At 34.0% G+C, this 17815-nt stretch overlaps 2 protein-coding genes across 2 annotated transcripts; one reads left to right on the forward strand and one right to left on the reverse strand.

The window, feature by feature from the left end:
• Positions 1–25: 25 nt before the first annotated feature.
• Positions 26–7409, reverse strand: LOC115968931 (alanine--tRNA ligase, chloroplastic/mitochondrial-like). Its single transcript, XM_031088473.1, has 13 exons — positions 7283–7409; positions 6053–6160; positions 5746–5954; positions 5379–5557; positions 5044–5122; positions 4495–4629; positions 4172–4321; positions 3878–3988; positions 2855–3772; positions 2326–2598; positions 1578–1787; positions 1202–1359; positions 26–747 (listed from the first exon to the last, which is right to left on the reverse strand). The coding sequence occupies exons 1-13, from the start codon at positions 7374–7376 to the stop codon at positions 411–413; spliced, it is 2961 nt and encodes a 986-aa protein (XP_030944333.1). The 5' UTR covers positions 7377–7409; the 3' UTR covers positions 26–410.
• A 2320-nt stretch (positions 7410–9729) lies between these two features.
• LOC115967196 (F-box/kelch-repeat protein At4g39550-like) lies at positions 9730–10335 on the forward strand. The gene has a single exon (XM_031086257.1). The coding sequence runs from the start codon at positions 9730–9732 to the stop codon at positions 10333–10335; it is 606 nt and encodes a 201-aa protein (XP_030942117.1).
• Positions 10336–17815: the final 7480 nt, after the last annotated feature.

Consider the following 17815-nt stretch of genomic DNA (forward strand, 5'->3'; position numbering starts at 1 on the left):
ATCACAAGTTAAAATGGAAACAATGTTTGTCAAAGTCAGCTGTAATCCATTCTCCAAACTAAATATATTTCACATATAAGTACAAGAAGACCCAGATTTTGAGGACCTACAAAATGGAGTATTTCTATATAACTATAAGATAATGGAGTTGGAAGCAGGGTTGGCTTGCTTAAGGCCATGCCCTCTCCCTATAATCTAATTCTGGAACCAATGAAGCAAATCTATATGCGCTTGTCTTTGTATCTTTTTTCCCAAAGAAAGGGTATAGTCACAATCTACAGGCTTGTCATTGTGAGACGTAAGTTTGCATACCCTTAGCAGCTATAAGCAAAGAATTGCAGACTTTGAGGAACAAAATTCTTGTCGTGTAAACAAGCCAGTAAGAAATATAATCCAAATAGATGTAGATGTCAGCTTGCCTTCTCAGTTAGAATTGTGACAAGCTCAGACCGGGCCTTTTCCAGAGCACTAGACAAATTCTCAGGCTTCCTCCCACCTGCCTGAGCAAAATTAGGCCTGCCACCCCCTCCACCGCCGCACAACTTAGCTATAGGTCCTATGAACTTCCCTGCCTGTATTCCTAAATCAACCACTCCAGGAGTGAATGCAGCAACCAAACTAACCTTCCCTTCACCTGGACATGAGCCCAATACCACAGCTGCTGGATCTTGTAGTGCATCCACCAGATACTCAGCTGCACTTCTTAGTGAATCAGCATCGGTATCATCCATGCACTCAACTAATACCCTGGTATAAATTTTTTTCACAGAAAGTAAAAATGAAATTCATGATGCTTTCAATATGTAAATATTAGTGTAATATTTTTGAGATTATATATTAAATTTAACTTCAAAAAGAAAAAGATAAGGACGCATTTGATGTATCTGGCTACTTCATACCTGTAGTTTTTATTAAAAATATATAAATGATGATTATATAATTAACAGTACCTCAAGCATGTAAGGTTTCTTGGGCTATAACATGCACCCTTTAATAAAGTATTTTATTATGAATTCCTTCACTGCATATCATTATATCTAGGTGAGAACCCCTGTTGAAAATTGATTAGAAAGCTAAGATCTTCTCTTAATGGAGATCCTTCTTTTTTATATATTATTCTTTTTAATTTGAGAAGGGGGAGATTCGAGGAATTCACCAGACATACAACCGTGACCGTCTTATCATGGAGGCAGATACTTGCCTTATCTTATTTGAAGCTCCCACTGGGAATGCATTGCTTGCAATAATTGATGCTTTGTATTCTGCTGCTTTAGCCCGCAAAGTAGAAACTTCATTTCTTGCCATCCGTAACTCCTCTAAGAGATTTTCTACCCTGGTTGTTACATCTTCAGCTTTGACCTACAAAAAGAAACTTCAAAATATTTTACAAATTCTTGTTCTATTCACAAAGGGATGTTTTAAGCAAGGAAAACATTCAAAAACTGGGGAAAAAAAGAGAAGATAACAGAAAACCAATCCACAGAATCCCTGGTACAATAAATTACAATGAGAGAAGTGAGGGGAGAGGATAGGGGTAAGTTTTATGTTTAATATCAAGAGTATAGAAGGACACATACTTTGAGAGTAGTACATAGATTTTTCATATGGTAATCTCTAGCATTGACATATTCAATGAAAGCTTCACCAGCCACGGCTTCTATACGTCTGATTCCAGATGCAATACCCTGCTCTGAGATTATTTTGAAGCCACGAATTTCAGAGGTATTGCTGACATGGGTTCCTCCACAAAGTTCCATAGATACACCAGGGACCTCTACAACACGTACCTATAACACGTCAAAGGATTAGAAAAAAGTAAACTAATCAACCATTTTGTATTACATGTCAAATATTTATGGATGTGAAAAATGTCCTGTTGAATGTTGAAATAAAGACATCTTCAGAGTTTTTGGGTATAAAATTTATAGTAAACAGATATTATAGAAGAAGACATTAGAGAGACAATCACTTAAAAAAGAGTGTTGAAGAAATTCACGAGTAAGGGAAAAAAAAAAAGTCCTTGCCAAAAAGCAAAGCTTCTGTTTAGAATCCTGACTATTGATATTGTGTCATCAGGCTCATTTATTGATATTAAACTGGTTAGTCTGATCAATTTGACCTTGTCTAATTGAAATATTAAGAAAAACTAAACCAAGCTCAAGGATAAGTCTCAGATTATTTTTTTAAATGTCCTAAGATGTCAGGCTTTCTCAACACATTCCCAATATGATATTTATGGAAGAGGCTCAGTAGAACTAGTACACAGGTAAGCCATTAATGTTGGCAACAGCTTGTAATTAAAACTTTGAAGAAATTAATTCAAACCTGTTCCCCATATTTTTCCCCAAACATTGCAATAGCCCCAGCTTTTTTTGCATCAGCAAGAAGCATGACTTTAGTTTGAAGAATTGTTGCAGCCCCAATCCAACTGTTGATTAATCCTTCAATTTCCACAAGCTCATTGTCAAGAAGTGGTCGGGGGAAGTTGAAATCAAACCTGAGACGATCAAAAGCAACCAAGGAACCCGCTTGTGATGTTTCCTGGCCTACAACTTTCTTAAGTGCAGCTTGTAGCAAATGAGTAGCAGTATGATGAACCTGCAAAATACCAAAGAATTTTAGATATCAAGCTGGAAGAGTTTCAAAAACAGATGTACAATTCCAGTTCTATGCATAGCAAGTTCCATTTAATAAACTTGTAATATTCAATTCTCTAATTTCTAAATCATTTTGAGCTTGAAATAAGCATGAGATTATAATTATCAGGACTAGCTTTTGGCCCCTCCAAAATATGAAGATTGTGTAATAAACTTCACAATTTTGGGGAAAGAAAAGGTTAGACCCAAGCCTGTACCTTAGCCCGCTGTCTCAGTTTTGGATCTACTGCTGCTTCCACTTCTCTACCAACCTCTAGAACTCCCTCTCTAATGGTACCCTTATGAACATATATGTTACCAAAAGATTTTTGAACATCTTTAATCTCCACAACAGCTTTCTGTTGGTTTTCATCATCGTTAAAATATAGAAAACCATTATCTCCAATTTGACCACCTGATTCAGCATAAAATGGAGTCTTGTTCAGCAAAACTTCTACATCACTTCCTTCAGAAACCTGTATCACTGGGCTCCCATTCACCAGCAGGCTTTCCACTACTGCTTTAGCATAAAGGGAGTTATAGCCAAGAAATTCAGTGTCAGCTACATTTTCAGCAAGATCTGCACCATTTCCAACATCGAGTTTAACAGCACTATGTGCAGCCTGAGATTGACGCCTTTGGTTCTCCATTTCAATATCAAAACCATTCATATCTATACTTGCACCACGTTCTTCAGCCACTTCTTTTGTTATCTCAACTGGAAACCCATATGTGTCGTACAAAAGAAAAGCATCTTTGCCAGATAAGCAAGGTGCAGTTCCATTTTCTTTTGCACGTGATAATGCATCAACGAGCATTTCATCCAGCAACTTTTCTCCTCTCTCCAACGTCTGTACGAAACGAAGTTCTTCCCTCTTTAACTCCTCAAGAATGCGGGGTGACCTGTCTTTTACATCCACATCAATATGGGTGCTTAATTCTATCACTTTTTCCGCAATGACTGGTAAAAATGCTCCTTCAAGGTTACCCCTGCCATCCCCCTTTATTCCAAGTAACCTGCCAGTACGGACAGCCCTTCTGATAAGCCTCCGAACTACATAGCCTCTACCAATATTCGATGGGAACACCCCATCTGATATGAGATACACAATTGCACGCAAATGATCTCCTATAATCTGACAAGTAAATAAAGGAGTCATGCACATTTGTCACAAAAGAGAAATAAGTTTTATGTAAACAAGAACTAAAAATATTTTGCAGTTGCTGAAAAAATGGCATACTTTAAGGTTCATCTTTATATGATCATCAGCAAGAGCATACGACACATTTGCCAATTCGGAGGTCTTCTCTATAATGGGATAAATCAAGTCAGTCTCATAATTGCTTGAAACCTGCACAAAAAACATGATTGTTAGTTTTGAAGCATATGGCATGATACTTGTCTTGCTATGCATGTGCAATGTTGGTAACAAGCTATGTTGAAAATTGATTCTCCCACTGAGTCAGTAATTGCATTGACATGATGAGAAAGAATGTAGTGCATTATTTCTGCGATGAGGCAAGCCAATGAATACCTTCTGAAGGATACGAGCCACACGCTCTAGGCCAAGCCCAGTGTCTATATTCCTCTGTTTTAAGGGTTCAAGTGAACCATCCTCCTTTTTGTTGTATTGCATGAAAACCAGATTGTAGAATTCTATGAACCTAGTATCATCTCCAAGATCCTGCAAATTTAAAACATCCAATAATTTAAATTATAAAAGAGAGAGAGAGAGGTAAAGACACCAACATTAACTAAATCATCACTTTTCACCACTCAGGGAAAACAAAAGACAAAAAGAAGAAGAGTAGGAGCTATGTATTGAACTAGAATCACTTGGACTTATCCAAAACGCACAGTGTCTAGAATTCCTCTTTCAGGATGGAAATCATAATAAATCTCTGAGCATGGACCACAGGGACCAGTAACTCCACTGGTCCAGAAGTTGTCATCTTCACCCATCCTCTTTATACGCTCTGTAGGAACGCCCACCTGATGCAAGATCCATGTTTATAGAGTTCAGATAATCGTAATGGCACTTGGTTATATTCATTTATTTTTTCAAGTTTTACCGTGAAATAATTTATGGAAAACTGCCTTATATAGAAGACAAGTTCATATAAAAAGAATCATCCAAGGTCTCATACGCAAGTTCAGGACTAAAGTTCATGTGAATATGTTGGCATTTATAAGACCGACCACATCCAAGCACAACAAAAACAATAACAACGAGAGTTTATTGTGTCACCTTGTGAAAAGATACAGATTTAGACACATAAAGATGTACATGGAAGAGTATATGTATACCAAAGAAAAATGTAAGTGCATAAGTAGTGAAAACTGAATAGAAGGTAATCAAACATGCAAATTAACATATAACTAATTATGAGCTTTTGTTGAGCAGACCTCATCATGCCAGATTTTAAAAGCTTCATCATCGTTTTCATAAACACTAATCCATAGTCTGTTGGCTGGCAATCCAAATCTGTAAGCAAAATTAGCATGTAATTAGTAAGTTTCTGGCCTAGCAAAACAAAATACAAGGAAAAAATATACTAAATTTTCTTCTTTTTTTTATCAAAAAAATAATAAATAAATGACCATAGACACACGCATGCAAGTAGCCTGGATAATGTTTTTGTTGCCTTCAGCCTAACAACTAGAACGTTTGCTTCAAACAAGGAGCACAATGTATAAATATAAATTAATGGCCCAATTACAGCACAAAACTCCATGCTTACTCTATGGTTGAAAGCTCCCACGCCCATTTAATTGCTTCCTTCTTGAAGTAGTCTCCAAAACTGAAGTTTCCAAGCATCTCAAAGAATGTATGATGTCGAGCTGTTCGCCCTACATTCTCCACATCATTGGTACGTATGCACCTTTGTGCAGTTGTAGCGCGAGGTACCTGTCTGGGAACCTGAACAGGATATTCAAAAGTTGTGAAAAAAAATTGATTAATTAAAAAGCACCATTCAAGAGTCTTTCATGCCATCTAAAGCATATTCTTAGAGTTAATTCACCTTCTGAGATTATGCCTTTATTCATGATTTCACTGGGAATATTTAACAAACTTGCCATAGTTTTAACAATAACTTTTTGCTATACCTTTCCAAGGAATATAGGCTTAAATTGAAGCATTCCTGCAATTGTTAGTAGAACTGTTGGATCATCTGGCACTAGAGAAGCACTTGGAAGAACCTTGTGACCACGGGAAGCATAAAAACTAAGAAATCGACGGCGAATAGAATCCCCACTTACAGGGAGATCCTTGGATTTATCCCCAATCAGTTCCTCATTCATGGGCTGTATTGATGCTGAAAAGTCATACGGTAAATTCCATAATCTTGAAGTCAGAAACTAACGGAGAATTTATAAGCTCTTACTAAAAGGTTATACACTTAAATACAGAAACCTGATGTACTGCTCATGCTAAATTGCATGCGACGTGCTTCTTTTAGATCACAATGACCACAGGGCAAAATACTAGGAGAAAAAAGGGTAATGGTTCTTGTAAAAAGACCTGCATAATCCCAAAGATCATTATTGCCTGAAGAGCATGGCACAATGGTTCAAAGTTCACATCAATATTTTTATAATGTAGCATTGCAAATTATTTAGAGTGAAAGAATTATAGCGTAAAAGTACATCTGTAACAATCAAGCAAGGAAAATGAAGATACAATATAAATAGAGAGAAATTCTACCAAGTTTATAAAGTATGGCCACATGAATTGCATCCTAAGTGTCATGGCCATGCCAACACTTAATACATTGACAGAAGTCACTCAAGAAACATAACAAGGCATTTCATATGAAAATGCTTCAGAATTATCTGTAAGCCCAAAGCAAGGACCTAATACAGGCTTGTGAAAGTTAAACTGAAGTAACAGAAAGTTGTTAAAAGAAAAGAAACAAAGCAAAGCCTTCAGCTCAAAAATCTCCATAATCCAATGGGAGCTATTGAAGATAAAAAACTTAATGATACAACAGGAAAATGAAAGAAAAATGTTAAGACTTTAAATCCTATTTATATTCCTAGTAAGTCGTATCAAACAATTGTAATCCTTAAAAATTTCACCCTTTTCATTATTAGGCTGCAGACTGCTAAACCCAAGTAACTTCCCAAAAACAGTAAAACTGAGCCCCAACAACCCCCCCCCCCCCCACCCCCCTTCACCAAAAAAAAAAATCTCACAAAATTTCTCTTCAGCTTCTTTTCAGATTTTCATTCATCCTTCAAAGTCAAACTAAGAATCTGGGTTTTTTTTTTTTTTTTTTTATCTATTATGAATATATAAATTAACTACTTCTGCATAAATTTATAGTGGGAACAATATATAGTTTACGTAAGAGAAATCCAATCTTAACAAACATTGGCATAGCATAAAATTTGTAGAGCAACGATTTCAAGATATGGACAAAAGACAAATTTTTTTGGGAAAAAAAATGGTATTATTAAAGAACTAAAAAGAGCACAAAACTCTTTGAGTGAACAAGTAATTCACAGTTTTTGGTCAAGTGGGTCTGCCACAAATGAATCAAATTGAAGCTGAAAGCTCAGTTATTACACTGAAAAGCTATAATTGGAATTGTCTATAATCGTAGTAAGAGAATAATAAAAGCAGAGTTGGAGAAGAAAGTACCAGTCGAAAGCGCAAGTTTTCTGTTGGGAAATGGGATGAGAGTCTTGCCTCCATGGCTGCTGTGCAGGGAGTGTGGGAGCTTCAGGCTTTTCATGGCACTCTCTCTCTCTCTCTCTCTCTCTGGTTTTTGGCTTTGATTTTCAAATGGGCGTTTATATACGTTGGTGTGGCACCAGCGGATAAGCCCATTTTGAGAGGTTCACATTTTTAGAGCTAATTCAAACTCACCCACATAGACAGAGAATTAGAGCTAACACAAACTTACCCACAAAGACAGAGAGAAAGAAAGCTAGTTAGGAAATGTTTGGTAACTGTTTTTTCTTTAATTTCATGTTTTTAAAAATAAGTTTTTATTTTTTAAATTAAAAAATTTGTTTGGCAACTCAAAATACATAGAAAATAAAAATTATTCTCATAAGGAAACTGAAAACATGAGAAAAACGGTTTTTAATTTCTAATTTTCAAAAGTCAATAAAAATATGTATTTAATTTAATGAATTTGTCTCATTTAAAGTTAACATTAGAGTTCAAATCCTAGTAACAATATATTTTAGTATTTTCTATTTTTTTTAAAGAAACTATCTTTTTTAATTTCAACTAACCAAACATGTTTTTTGTTTCAAAAATGCAAGAAATTGTTTTTTTCTTTATATTCCCAAAAACAAGTTTTTGAAAATTAAAAGCAAAAACTATTACCAACCATAACCTTAAATTGCTAAAATTTAATACAATTGCACCAAGGTGGACCGAAATAGACTGAATGAGCAAAACCAGACCAAAGTGGACTGAAAGGGACCTAAATAGACGGAATAGACCGAATTGGACCAAAATAGATATGAGAACATGTCATACAATATTTGACCATTAGAGAGAGCATATAACCAACAAATGCATCCAAATATAATTTAACATTTAATTCCTAAGTGAAACCTAGTCCTCAACACCCACAAGATTAAAATGAATCTCCAAATTGTTATTCAATTGATGATGCTTTGCCCTTTAAATTGAAGTGTTTATATTTACTTATATATTTTAGGAAAAAAACAATAAATCCAAAAAAATAACTAAAAATACATTTTTTTTTTATTTTAAAAGAAACTCAACACTATATTGTTTTTCATGAAAATACATAAAAATGAAAAATTATATGACTTTTTTCCTAGTTAAAATCTAACAAATTATACTGCTTTCATGTGTGTATATTATGCAGTGACAATGAGGTATATGAGAGAAAATATTGTGATATCCAAACATTTAAGACATATGGTAGAGAATCATAATGCCTACAACATCTACTACTACAATTAGTTATCAAATGCATTTAATTATTTTTTTGTCTTGTTTATTCATATATCTCATATAATGCCTTTAAGGATAATTCTTTTCCAGTTTCCATACCTCCAATCTTTCTTCTACAGCACAGATCTTCAATTTTTAATAACACGTATGAGTTTAAATATTTCAACAATCCTATAAAACATCGGATGTACAAGAATATTATATTCTTGAGAATTGAGATTGTTTGTAGCATACGGTAGAGAATCATCAAAATATTCTACCCAACCCACAACATCTACTACTACAATTTGTTATTTTCAAATATATTTAATTTCTACTTTTTCTTATTCATTCATCTCCTACAAAATCCCTTTTTTTTTTTTTTTGATGAAATACAAAATCCCTTTTAAGAATAATAATATTTTTCACTAACATTTAAACACACACATTAACCAAAATGAGTCTTTTCAGTTCTCAGAATTTTAGCTCGGTTTTTAAAATTATTCCATGAAACCGTACGTGTATGGCAATGTATATTGGTATCTGGTTATTTAAAAGAATAGCAAGGTCCACGCATATGTCCTTATTAATTATTATATGACCTTATTATAGCTTGGGTGACTAGAAAAAGTGGAGTTTTCATCAGATATATACCTGTTTCACTAAAACGGTTAAATCTCCTAATTTAACAAATCAGACAAATGAATTTATTAAATTGGCATTAGAATCAAACAATATATATATATATGTTACTTTTGTGAGGCGGTCACTCTCTTAATTAACCCTAAAGACCAACCTGCTGCCCCCCTTCAAATTTCACAAACACTCTTTCTGATCCGATTTCACAAAAACACACACTCTCTGAAGTCTCAACCAACCAAACGGCAAAACCTTTACTCTCTTGAGCATTGGCGCTCTACCTCCCCCATAGCGGAAGCGGATGATTGGGCTAAAGCCTACTTTATAGCCAATTTTGTTTAAGCCCACTTTAGAGCCATAAATAAAGACCTAACCTGCTTCACCTTCAGATACAAGCTCTCTTTCCCTAACCTTTCTGGCGTTTTTTTACGGTTTCCTTCACACACGCTCATACTCCCTCTAGCCCTTACCTTCTCTTTCTTAGCCAACCAAAACCTCTCTCTGTCTCTCTCATCCCAAAGCTCTCTCATATGGAGGAGGAGGAGAATGGTTGGGCTATGTCCGACCTAAGGGAAACTGAGATATGTGTCCTTGGAAAATACAACACTGATAGATATGTAAAGTGTTATGTGATTAAGGTCCCAGACCCTGATGCCTGTCCTCATCCATCTTATTTTTCTTGTCCGTTATTCAAACTAAAGGAGAAGAAAAAGCAGCCAAGCTTCAGCCCCAAGGAGCTCAATCCTTTGAAATTAAATGAGGAGAAAAAACCATGGCCATCCCAATACTTCGCAGTGTTGGGGAACCATCTCTACGCTCTAGGTGGTGTAATAAAAACCCGCAAAACGGATGTTTGGATCCTGGACTTCACCTCTCCTCACAAAGGGTGGAAGGCTGGACCACCAATGAATTTCCGTCGACGCGACCCTCAAATGGTTGTCGTCGATGGGAAAATCTTCGTATTTGGTGGTTTGCGCTTTAAACTGAAAGGTAACTCCGGCTGGATGGAGGTATTTGACCCACTTTCCCAAACTTGGGAAAGCCTCCCGAATCCACCTTCCTATATTGATGATGAGGATGATATCTTACATGCTGTCTTGGAGGCCAAACATGAAATAGTTGTAGCTAGACCTTGAGACTCTGGTTCTGGGAATGCCAATTTTTATAGCTACAATGTTGTGGGTGGTTTTTGGAAAAACTTAGAGCCCAAGCCTTCAAAACGTGCGTTATGTTGTGATGGAAGAGCAATAGTCGTGGGCAATACACTCTATTGGGCTACCTTCCTAAGCCGTGAGAGTGAGCACTGCACCCTATACTATCACGATTTAGAGAAGAATGTGTGGCTTGAAGAATGTCTGTGCACCAGCAAAATTTTGGCAGAGTATGAATTTCTTGATGCTACATTTCGTCCTGGTTTCCTTCATTTGTGTGATAAAAAATTCTGTCTTATCTTGCGATCTGGCTACCCAACACCGGAGGACCCTTTTGTGAGTGTAGAATTTCTTTATTGTATTATACTTGATCTTTCTCCGGATGAAGGTTCCTCGCAGTGGAATATCTCTATTTTGTCTGTTCAAAAATACTTATTGAATAAGTATCTGAATTTGTTGGATTGCCTGATTTTGTGAGTTTACTGCTTTCTCTCTATACTATTTTTCTTTTTATATATTATTCTAATTAGTGGTACCAAATGTATTCTAAAAATTTAGCTATACATAGATATATACAATATCCTAAAAGTTTACAAGATACTAAGAGGCTTGCTTTTGATGCTAATGAAGAAGTTAACCCATGGCTTTCTATTTGTGATTTACATCTTGCAGGGATAGTGGAGTTCATACAACGAAGAAGAAACGAAAGAGGAGATCAAACGATGCTCTAAGAAAAAAGAAGAGATCAAACAAGGGCATACCTTAAGGATGTAGGATGTAGTACTATACAGGTATTCTACTTTCTAATAGAAAGTAAGTTGCATATATAAACGGTTTGCATACATTAATGATGTTGTCATACTAGTTTTACATTTTTAACATAGAAGACTTACTGGACTTTGAATGTATTGTAGATATGTATTTTTAACATAGAAAACTGGACTTTGAATGTATTGTAGATATGTTTGTTGGCCAAAATAGTCAAATATCACTTTTTTAAAAATATTTTACAATTTATCACTATTTGTAAAATATTTAACAATTTACCATTTTTTTTTTTAAATTTGATTTTGTGAAAATCGAGTTTTCCATGGTACTCGAGTTCATGGAACTTGAGTACCAAGAAAAAATTTTGAAATTTTTTTTACGTAACTCGAGTTCCATGAACTCCAGTTACATCTAAAACTTTAAAAAATATTTCATGCTCGAATACTATGGAAAACTTGATTTTCACAATATCGAGTTTTAAAAAGTTGGTAGATTGCTATGTTTCACAAACAATGGTAGATTCATACCTATTTTTTCAAACAATGGTATATGGTTATTTTGGCCTATGTTTGTTATTTCCTTCTTTCTTTATATTTTTGGGTGGCATTGTAAAGTGGATGAGTGGATTAGTAGGATTAACCGACATGAATAAATTGAGCATTAGGTTTATGGGTGTTATTTCTATATAATTTCACATAGATCTGAGGGTGCTAGACTCAATCTTGACTACTGAGTCGCATGATATTATAAATTGCTGAAGACAATAATAATAAACAAAACAGAAAAGAGCATAGATCAATAAAAGATCAACCTCGTCACAATAATCTTGAAAGTTTGTGACGTGGCATTTTTGTTTCCATGGATTCCATGCCCATTTTTTTATACCAATGTGGGAAATAACTAGCACAGGTCATGAAGTCGGACTCTGAATCCAGTAACCCGATTGAATTCAAATTTCGGTGGGTCCTGACTATACATTTTCTTTAAAAAAAAAAAAGTATTTGTACAGTAGTTTTTATGCAGTCACACCTAGACACCTGTAGTCTTTGTAGTTTGAGATTCTTATAGTAATTAAGTTCGACTAATTAACAACATTGACACATTGGATTAACTAAAATGTTATTTTTTCAATGCCATTAGATCTTTGATTATCATGGTATCATGTTTCTTTTAATTAATTTTTTTTGCATTTGATTATGTAGTACCTTTTTGCTGACAGGCATGAGACTAGTGTTCTTGCTAATTCATGGGTTGCAATTTCCAGCATGGTTAGGCAGAGGCCACGACTTTTGCTGTTTGTGGTTTTGTGTAATTATGTAGTACCTGGTGAACTACTTAAATTTCTTGGTTTATTTAGAATCATTATAGAAGTGGTTTTGTATAATTCTAAAGTCCCTGACAAACTTCTAGGCTTATTTAAAATCTTTATGGATATTCATATTCTAGACTTAGTTGAAACTTATGATTATGATTGACATGAATGTTTCAGTTTATGTTGAATTTTCTATTATATTCTACCTATGTGAAAAGATATGTTAAAAGCTTGACCCTTCCATCTGCTTTGATTGAAAGAAAAAAAAATATTTTTAAAGTAGTTTTAATGCAGTCATAGCTAAACACCTTGTAGTCATCATTAGATTAACTAAAATGTTATTTTCAATGCCATTTAGCTCTTTGATTATCATGGTATTTTGTGTTTAAATATTTCTTTTAATTTATTTTTCTTTGTTTGACAGACATCATTGCACAGGAATTCCAAAGCTTAATTATAATTTGGGTAAATTCCAAATAACTATCCTGAGATTTAGGGAAATACCAAACACATCCAAAACAATTAAAAAGCAACCATTTTAGTCTTTAGAGATAAACACCGTTATCATGCAGTTTGTTCACTCCACCCAAAACAAAAGCTGCACAACTTTTTTTCCATTTCCAAGATTGAATGTTCAGAAAGGTACCCCAAACTCATTTGTTCCCGCCAAGCCTAAATGCATTTTGCAAATGCAAATGCAAATGCAAATGCATTCTAGTTTTAGTCCATTTTAGTCTAGCTATGAGACACATTGTTTGATAATAAATAAATGCAATTTTATTCCAAACAAACTCAATTAAAATGCAAATGGTCCAGCAAATCACTTGTGAATGATCAAATTCTTTACATACCAAAAACTAAAACTTAGAAGAAAAAAAATCCAAGATTACATGCCACAAGAGTTGAAATTAGTCAAATTACTAAGAAAAAGAGCCAAGTTGCTAAAAGAAGAATCTGCAAAAAAAAACCAGAACAAAAACTAAATCAACTATTTTTAAAGTAATTAATACTTCTTCCATTACAAGAAGTTTAGCTATATTTTGATATCAAGAACTAATTTGCACCTTTCTTCCTATTAAAACTTCATTAGAAGCCATCTTTCTCTTTGCTCAGTCTGAAATATTTTTTTGAGTGAGAGATGAAATTCTAACTCTAATGAAGTCCAAAACGAACCATTAAACCAATTGACTTGGGTTACTTTCTTCTAGTTTATATTAAGAGCCCTTTATTTGTCGTGGGAAGTGCAAAAATGATGAAAACGTGTTGGACTTAAATGTGATGATTTTGGCCTAGCGGGAACATTTGGTGTGGGGTACATTTTCTGAACTTGTTGCCTTGGAAATGAAAAAAAAAGGGGCAAATTTTGTTATGTAATGAACAAATGATTTGTAACCGCATTTGTGTTTTAGGACTAAAATGATTGCTTTTTAATTGTTTAAATTGTGTTTAGTATTACCCTAAATTTCAGGGCAGTTATCTGGAATTTTACCCTTATAATTTTGGTTTCTTACTTGATTATGTCACACCTCATACCTTTAAAATTGACAGTCTACGATTTGTTGCATAGACTGTCAATCATAAAACCAAAGGTTACGTATGTGTCAAGAGTTTTTTACCCCAAAAAAAAAAATTGTCAAAGAGCAAGTGACTGATGGGGTTGTGGTGGGTATGCATCATGCATGGTGGTGGGGTCAGTTGGGTTATAGAAAGAGGATTGAGAGGTATTGCACGGGGTGCAATAGTTCTAATATCAACCATTGATTTAATCCAATCGTTGTAAAGGGTTGCCACGTCATCGATCCGTGTCTCACTATTTTTTTTTTCTCCACTTTCTCACCCAATTTCAAAAAATTTCTCTCTTCCACCAAATCTTGCCGTACGCGGGACACCAGCGTCGAATCTCCATGATCATGGCCACAAATGAAAGCTTCTGAGGCCCACACGACCACCACCAGCGGTGCTTGCGGGCCTGACCTCCTCTCTCAACATCTCTCTGTGGCTAAGCTTCTGCTTGCCCCTTCTCAGCGGCGTCACCAGTGCCGGTGGCCGTCAGGTTCTCTCTTTCTCCTTAATTTATTTTCTCTTCCTTTTTTTCTCTCTTTATGTTTGCTTTTCAGACATGATTGAAACTCATGGTTTTTTTTTTCTTTTTTTTTTTTTTAGTTTGATATTGGGTTTTCTTTATGCATGTGAAGTCTGGTGATTTTTCTTGGGTTGGATTTTTTGGGTATGGCAGAATGTTCAATTGGCAGTACTCCTGTTTTGGTTAATTTCTGTTGTTTTGGTATGTGGGTTTTTTTTCCTCCTGTTTGCTTACTCATTTTGGGGTAAAAGGGATGAGATTTACTCTTCTAATAATGTGACTTTATTTGTTTATTAGATATTATTTCATTTGTTTATTAGATATTCATATTTCTGTTGGATATGTGCATACTTGTTTATTTTCTTTTATAGAGATCTATAATCTTCTATTGGTCTTTTTCTGTCTGAATTCCTCTGTTATTAGCTAGTATTTCTTTTTTTTTTAGTAATGTGCACAAATATTTTGTCTTTACATTCTTGCATTTGGGTTTCCTTTAGTTGCAGAGAAAAGTTAAAGATGACTAACACCTTATGCACGGTCAAATGTTACACTTTTTTACCTCTCAATGATTCAATAGCTCATAAAAATTATTGTATTGTGCAACAGTGGGAGCAACAAGAACATTTCACTAATACCTCTGTCTTGTTCTTGTTTCTTTTATTTTCTTTGGATTTTAGACTTTTCATGACTGCATAGCCTAGGAAATGAAATAAAAACTTCTTTTCAGTTAGCTTACTACTACGTATATGGCCTTTTTTTTTTCTCTTGAACATGGAGTAGTATAGGTCAAAGAGTTTCTAGATAATTTGTGCGAAATGCACCCACAAAGAGATGGAAATCAAAATTTTGGTTTTGTGTTAAAAGGATTTTCCAATGGTTAAAATAAAGTTGTTGGTCACATTGTGATTTTTGTTTCCTTAAATTCTTGTATATACAAAAGAACAACATGCTTGTTGAAATTCCATTTTGATTACATGGGTGGAAGTAAAAGGGGCTCTCTGTCAATAGTAGAACAACAAATCTCTTTAAGAACTGGAAATATTTATGCTAGCAAAACCTATGGAGGGTTTGGGGAAGTTGTAATTCCAAGATTTGTTAAATATATGTAAAAGTTAAAAATAAATAATTCTTTTAGATTGGAACATTGAAAGCTACTAGGTTATGTAGGCTTCTTTAAATTTAAAAGGTTTACATTGCTTATGTCTATGCATGTGATGTGTGGCTTAGTTATGAACTTATAATTACATTCATAATGTACAGTCAAGAAGCAGGAGGCACACCACCTGGAACTTAATGAGCAGGTCATGCCATTTAAGGTTGTCGAAGAACTTGATGATCCTGAAGCTTACAAGACCTTCTTCTTCTTCTTTTCTTTTGTGGGAATTGTGTATTGCGAATTTATGATGATGGGAAGATTTGTTTCTTGTTAACAAATTGTATATTTCAACAAAACAGTTGTTATATGGCCTTGTGGTCAAAGTGTACATTCTAAAAAAGTTTTGTTAATTTTTAGATCAAATTCATTTCTTGTCTACTCTCTTGAATTAAATTTTGATTGTAAAATTGGCCAAGCATTCTTTGAAGATTCTTGATATGTATTCCTTGTTTTCAAAAGAATAGAGTCAAGTAAAACACTTCAATATAATTTGTGTTTTGGAGTCATTGTCTATATTAGTACTTGCTCCAAGCAAATTCATACACAAAAAACAACTCCATTTAGTCTAGATAAAAATTCGAAATGCATTAAGAAAGCTTATAACACAAACAAAATTGTATACATTACATATATTTGTCAACACAAAATCAGCTTAGTAGCACAAAATTAGCTATAACATGAAGATGCAACAACTTGCTCAGCTATTCAATTCCGTAGCAACAACAGAAACGCAAAAACACAACTGACAACACCCTGGCCAGAACAAGTCCATTTCATACTGTTTTTTTTTTCCCCATTTGCAAAAGACATATGGTGATAAATCCAAGATACGTTATTGTTGACAAAGCCATTAGTTGATTCTTGGATTGCCCATAGACAAGATTGGAAATGGAATTGGCCAATTGAAATTGAAAAAACAAGAACTTGATAGTCTTCTTGGTGCAGGAAGTGAAACGAATCAACCGTTAACTCTATTCCTCACCTTAGCTAGAGCCTAGATCCTTCTCTTGTTAGCATGAAGTGAAAAGAATCAACCTATTGGGGGAGCATCCAGGTGCATTTCACAATCTGATGACCTCCCTCAAGACTGCACAATATGCATATAAATTAGCTTAACTTTAAAGTTTCAAATAGATTTTTTGACAAACATCTTCTGCGCATTTCCAAATCAACTTTAAAATAAAATAAACATGATAGTAACAAACTAAGACAATGAGAGAAAACTATAAAATATAACAAACTAAGACAATGAGAAAAAACTGATACATCGTGATAGATTCCAATTTCAGAAATTATTATTAAGCTAAGAAACATAGTAATGTTTCAATGAAAGAAACTAAGAAAGTCATTGCCTAACGCCTATAAATGAAAGAAAATAATCTTTTGTAAAGAAGTCAAGGGAAGAAAAATAAAATTCTTAAATCTAATATCAAAATGTTTTAATGGCAAAGACAAGGAAAAAAATTGCTGAATAGACTATTTCCAGCAAAATATTAGGCGCATGGAATGCGTTCAAACTTATTTAGTTAGTTGGACTCTTTTTGAAAGTCGAGTTTGGCAAGCTCGACTTTGGACTTGAAAGCAAACACTATAGTGGCATTTTTTTAGAGTCACTGTAATAACATTAGAGTCACTGCAATAATTGATACAAAATGTTGCAATAAAATTTGAGATAATAGGTTTATGCAACAAAAATTTTTGTTACAATAAACTCAAAATATTTTAATAATAACTTTGATGCAATGATATAAATAAATAAATATATATATATATATACACATTGTTGCAATAAAAAATTTACTATTTCAAATATCTTGTAAGTATAGGCTATTACTTCACGAAACTTGTTGTAATAGATTACAAATAATTGAACAAAATAAATTGGATTAAATTACAGTAATGATATCTTCATTTTAATTGATTATTAATTCATTTTGTCATTGCGATTAACTATGAAATAATTGATACTAAGTTATTGCAACGATATATTCATTGCAGTTACCTGTTTGTCATTGTAAAAGAATTAAAATCAAATTATTGCAATGGTAACTTCGATGCAATAGGCTATTAATTCAAAATTTTCGTTGCAATAGATTGCAAAAACAATTGGTATCAATTTATTGCAACGATTCTTTCATTTTAAGTT

The sequence above is a fragment of the Quercus lobata genome, chromosome 11 (assembly GCF_001633185.2).
Source record: "Quercus lobata isolate SW786 chromosome 11, ValleyOak3.0 Primary Assembly, whole genome shotgun sequence".
Classification (NCBI taxonomy): domain Eukaryota; kingdom Viridiplantae; phylum Streptophyta; class Magnoliopsida; order Fagales; family Fagaceae; genus Quercus; species Quercus lobata.

What these genes read in the sequence shown, in the direction of transcription:
- LOC115968931 (XM_031088473.1), bottom strand. Translation starts at nt 7,376, where the DNA reads ATGAAAAGCCTGAAGCTCCCACACTCCCTGCACAGCAGCCATGGAGGC. An exon ending in TGGGAGCTTTCAACCATAGA is followed by an intron (nt 5,123 to 5,378) that starts GTAAGCATGGAG and finishes TTTTGCTTACAG; the next exon opens with ATTTGGATTGCCAGCCAACA. An exon ending in TTAAAATCTGGCATGATGAG is followed by an intron (nt 4,630 to 5,043) that starts GTCTGCTCAACA and finishes ATCTTGCATCAG; the next exon opens with GTGGGCGTTCCTACAGAGCG.
- LOC115967196 (XM_031086257.1), top strand. Translation starts at nt 9,730, where the DNA reads ATGGAGGAGGAGGAGAATGGTTGGGCTATGTCCGACCTAAGGGAAACT.